General features: G+C 35.3%; 1 protein-coding gene and 1 long non-coding RNA gene across 2 annotated transcripts in view; one reads left to right on the forward strand and one right to left on the reverse strand.

The window, feature by feature from the left end:
- LOC112162506 (C-type lectin domain family 4 member G) overlaps positions 1-3106 on the forward strand; it is an 8260-nt gene extending 5154 nt beyond the window's left edge. Inside the window, exons 7-9 of the mRNA XM_024298281.2 lie at positions 212-363; positions 2402-2520; positions 2903-3106. Coding sequence (XP_024154049.1) covers positions 212-363; positions 2402-2520; positions 2903-3026 — 395 coding nt within the window. The 3' untranslated portion in view covers positions 3027-3106. The remainder of the gene's footprint in view (positions 1-211; positions 364-2401; positions 2521-2902) is intronic.
- The window catches only part of LOC112162514, a 58838-nt gene that overhangs the window by 4883 nt on the left and 48754 nt on the right, over positions 1-5201 (reverse strand). The gene's annotated exons all lie outside the window — the stretch shown is intronic.

Genomic DNA, 5201 nt, shown 5'->3' on the forward strand with positions numbered 1-5201 from the left:
AAACTATTTTCTGCAGGTGATGTCACACTCACTCAGTCCAGTTCTCTTACAGTCAATGGTTCTGCTGTGTTTATGGAACATAATGTTCAATTGATGTTAAAAAAAAATCTAGATAAATGTGTGATGAAGGAAAAACTATGTCAGTGAAACAACTTATCTGAGCTTTTTTAATCTGAAAGATTGAAAAATATTTGATCTGTTTGATATTAAGGATTAAAAAGATCAAAGTGCCCTGATGGATGGGAGAGATTTGGATGCAGCTGCTACTACAAATCTACTAAAAAGGCGTCTTGGACCGACGGCAGGAGCTTCTGTCTGCAAGAAGGATCTGATCTGGTGGTCATAAACAGTGTTGAGGAACAGGTTTGTGTTTCAATCTTTATTTTTCTGTGAAACTCAAAATCCACAAAATTTTTAAGTTTCATTGAATTGTCCTTACATTTAACATAGTCATTCGGTTTCATCATTCAGTCTTAGTCATCAGAACAATATTAACAGCATTTTTAAAATCATTCAGGAGCAGGTTTGGGCACCGAATGGGTTCATTTGGTTCTGGTGCCAAAGCGGTTCTTTAGTTTCAGTTTTGGTTCTGAATCGGTGCCAATTTTGTTACTTTAGTAAAGAAAAATAATGCTTACATCTTCCCAAATCAACACACTTTTATTCTCAAGTTACATATTGATGCATGGTTAAGACCTACACGTCAAAAATTGATGTTTTTTGATGTGTGTATTGTTCCTATTAAATCAGAGCTCCACCCATGGCCCCGCCCCTCTTCCGCACAAACCGGTAGTGCGCTGCTCTTTTGCAGCAAACCAATGGCCCGCCCCTCTTTTGCCGCACAGTGAATTCGCTACTCCCCACCTGTCAAACATTACTGAGCTAATCTGAGGGGTTACCGTGGTTTTAATCTCACTCAGGGGGTGTGTCTGGATGACAGCCGCTTCAGCTGTTTGTGATTCTGTGACTGAGTTTGAAGGGAATATTATAACGGATGTATGCATGAATATTTTCTCTCTATGGATTCACAGAATGGTCTACCTTGTTATTTTGTGCATCCCAATTTTATGTCCATTCGGTTTTCCCATTTTAACCCACAGGCAGCCCTTTACTTTGTAGCTATTTGTAATCACTCTGTTTGCACTTTTTTCCTATAGGCCTTCAAACACAAATCGCCCCATTTACTGCAAAATGTGATGCAGCAATTGTGTACAAATGGCAATGTTACCTGAAAAATTTTAGTTACGTGATGGAGGAAATAACTCTGTACACAAAATGTGTCTTTTTTTTTTTTTTAACACTGTTGATGATGTAAACTTAATTGAGGTTTGGAAATGTATAACTTCTTATATACTTCCATGTGGGAGTACACAGACACAAAGAATACAAAAAGTACAAATGCCATTGAGTTTATCATGTATCTAGGATAACTACAAACAAAGCTGACCAACGTAAGTATGAACTAAACAGCATTTTTGCAAATGCAATTGATGGAATGGCTGATCGCTACAAAGTATAAACTGCTTGAGGATGGATTTACTAAGCCATCAAGTTAGTTTTGAAGCGATGCTGACTTTTTTGGAGGGTTATTTTAAACTTTTAATTTTCTTTTTTTTCAGCTCTTTTGCATCCACTGTGTTAAAGCTGGAACTGCAGGAATAATCTGCTTCATTGGAGGAGCAAAAAAGTTTCTTCTACTTTGTCATTTTCTCTTTCATCCATTTTATTAAAAAATGATAAAATCTGAATAGAGTAAAAAAAATCTATTTTTTTCTTTTATTAGTTGTTATTTAGTGTTTCAAATCTATTATTTGAGCTTTACACCTTCTCAGTCTGAATGCTGAGAGATTCTGGAAATCTATTTTAATCTTTCAAAGCTTTGGGTTCTCTGTTTTAAGTAAAATATGATCTTAATTAAAAAAAAAAAAAGAATCAAATGAAAGCATTGCTGTTTTTCGTGATTATAGAGATGGAAACTTGAGCGAGGCATAAACAGGCCTTTCTGGTCACAAGGTGGCTGGAGCCTATCCCATCTCCTGTTGGGTCACATTTACAGCAAGAGACACATTAGTCAACAGATGACCAACAAAGCATGTCTCTGAACTGTGTGAGGAAGCCGGAGGAAACCCAAGCACAAGAAGAACTCACAAACTCCACAGAGAATGGTCCCAGCTGGGATTTGAACCAGGAACCTTCATGTTTTAAAGCAAGAGTTCTAACCACTCGTCCGTCACACAACTCATGTCATCACCTAAAAGATTATTTATAATGTATCCCTAACTCTGGAAAAATGCTTTAAGTCTAAAATTGTAATTTTTTTTCTTTAGAAACAGTCAGAGGAGGAAAAACACAAATGTATGAAATTATAACTAAAGAAAAAAAACGTTTTTCTTCCAAATAGAATTTTCTTGCAAAGCTGAACCAGAAGGGAGAATCCTGGATTGGTCTGTATCTTGGATGGTCATCCCAAAAGGAGAATTATGTTCGGATATGGGTAGATGGATTATCATCAACAGAAATGTAAGACAGTTTTTTCTTTTCTTATGTCAATAAAAACTGTGTTTAAAGTTAGAAACAACAAAAGATAAACATTGAACAAAAGATTAAGTGACTGGACTCTACTGAGCATGTGCAGTCGACCTACAGACCAGGAAGTAGATGACAGATTTGCTTCAGTCGAAGAAAATGTTTAATGAATAAAATATGTGAAAGACATAATCATTTATCAATAATATGCAAATACTCACAATTCTTTGTTTTTTTTTGAGTTTGGGCAAAACATATAAAATCCTCTAAAGAAAGTGCTGTTAGAAGGATAACATTTTTTTATTAGTATTTGAACATGATTTTGATGAATTAGGATTAATACACAGTTTTAAATCTTTTTTTTTTTTTTCTACAGATGCTGGGAATCAGAAAAAACACCATATCCCTTTCAGAGCCACATTGCAGTGTTTTTAAATGCTGAAGGGAGAATGGCTGAACTGGATAAAAATGATTCTAAAAACTACATCTGTGAGATGTGAAGCTGATGCTTTCGTTACAGGTCTATGCAGTGATTGAACTCTTCTGTCTCATAACCATTAAATGTCCTGATACATTTAGAGACAGATTGTTTCTTTACTTACGTTCTTTAAATATGATTTACGCGTTTCTTTTTGCTGTTTTTATTAAATACTTTTTAAACTAAAGAACAAACTTCTTGTTTTCACTTTATTGTTCAATGTGTTAATGATTCTGTCTATGTAAATATTTAAAAATCACTTCATTCTGCTTAATAAATAACACAATTTTGCTTTTCTAGTTTTATTTTTGTCAAGTGAAAATATGACAATGATAATTCCCCTTTTATAAAATCCATTTTCAAGGTAAGGTTATTTTCTATATTTCTTTAAATAAGTAATACAAAGTTCCATCTGTACTAAATATTAAAAGTAAAGAAGACAACAAATGTTTGACCACAAAAAAAGAAAAATGAATAGAAATAAGTCAGTTTGTGTTAAACATCTTAATACTATTTTCCCAAATGAAAATGGAAAGTACCAATGTGGTTTGTGTGGTATTCACATTCTTCAGGATTTGGGGGATTGAATAAAAGAAAAATCCATACGACATTCCTGCGACTCACCCGGTTTACTTTTACTTTGACTTGCATTCCAATGAATGATTTAACATGGTCTTGTTGCATTTTTTGTGTAAAAGGACAAATAAAGAAAATTGAGCCTAAAATAGCTTTTGAGCACTAATTTATTCAAATTGTTCTGAAGCAGGAGCAACAGAACTCTTGCCGCCCAATTTCTTCCAATTTCGCCTAAAAATGGAATAAACATGAACACAAGATTACTGAGAATGCATCGAATATAGATTGACAGTATGTCCTCCATCATGAGAAAAAAGCTACAATAACATGTTTAGAGAACATGATTTTCATGGTCTTTAAGACCAGGGGCCCGTTTCAAGAAGCAGGTTTTGTTGGAACTCTGAGTTCATGAACTCCAAATTCAGCAAAACTCTGAGTTTTCGGTTTCAGAAAGAGAGATAACTTAAACCCGTGAAAGTGGGCGAAACCAAGCCTGTTTCAAGAACCGGGTTGAGCTGAACTCAGAATCAATCACTATGGCAACTGAGTCTGTGAATGTAACCTGGTCTGGAGCAGGTTTTCTTCAGGAAACTTAGAGTTCCCTTAAGTGACACAATAACCGTCCAGACATTATTTATTCATTATTTGAAATGATTCAAATGTAGAGATATACATTAACTCTGCGGCTTTTTCTCTCTCAGCTCTGTTGCTTTTCTTGTGGGAAATGTGCTTGTAGTCGTCATATGCTTTCCGTCACCCGAAGTACTCCGATGTTTGTCCCCGTTGCCATGGTGAATCGTGCCGTTTTCGCTCCGTTAATCAGGGCTTTTAATGGTCGAGACGCTCACACCTGATTCTGGTTCTAACAACTTCAAGTTGATTCAAACTTTTTCAGCTGTTCTCAAACCGAAAACTCTAAGTTTGAGAATTTTGAGTCCACAGACTCTGAGTTCAGGTTTGAACTCTATATTTGTTGAACCTGCTTCTTGAAACGGGCCCCAGGGGTCCACCTGTTTGGAATCACATTTTGGGGTTTCTAACCAGTGTATTAAATATGCTTAACTTATCATGTCAAGTAAGAGTTTTAAGAGGTTAAAACGGAAATTCTTTCTTGGTTTTTCTTCTTATGTTGGTCTGTTATTTTTGTTATATGCCAAACCACAAACCACACAGTCAACCAGACGCGTTTCCTGAACAACACCTCAAGATGTAGCTGCAAAGTTTTTGTTTTTTTCAACATTTCAATTTCTCGGCAGATAAAGTGAAACAAATACCGTATTTTCCGGACTATAAGTCACACTTTTTTTCATAGATTTTCCAAGGGTGCGACTTATACTCAGGAGCGACTCATATGTGATTTTGTTAGACATAAATAGGCTCATATTTGTTATTTTCCCCACTTAAACCAGTTTCCTTTTGGCGGTTGTTTCCCACTAACAACCTCTAGAGGGCATTGTAGGTTTGTGTATCAGTATCTACTGCTGTCAGCTGACAGAAACGTAGAAGAAGAAGTTACGTTCAAAACAAATATTCCTGATAATCTAATCTTTCTCCTCATGGATGTTACGATGTTTTTCTCATTTGCATCAAGACATTATTATTATTGTTTTTATTTTTCTCT

This window comes from Oryzias melastigma, linkage group LG11 (assembly GCF_002922805.2).
Source record: "Oryzias melastigma strain HK-1 linkage group LG11, ASM292280v2, whole genome shotgun sequence".
Taxonomy (NCBI): Eukaryota; Metazoa; Chordata; class Actinopteri; order Beloniformes; family Adrianichthyidae; genus Oryzias; species Oryzias melastigma.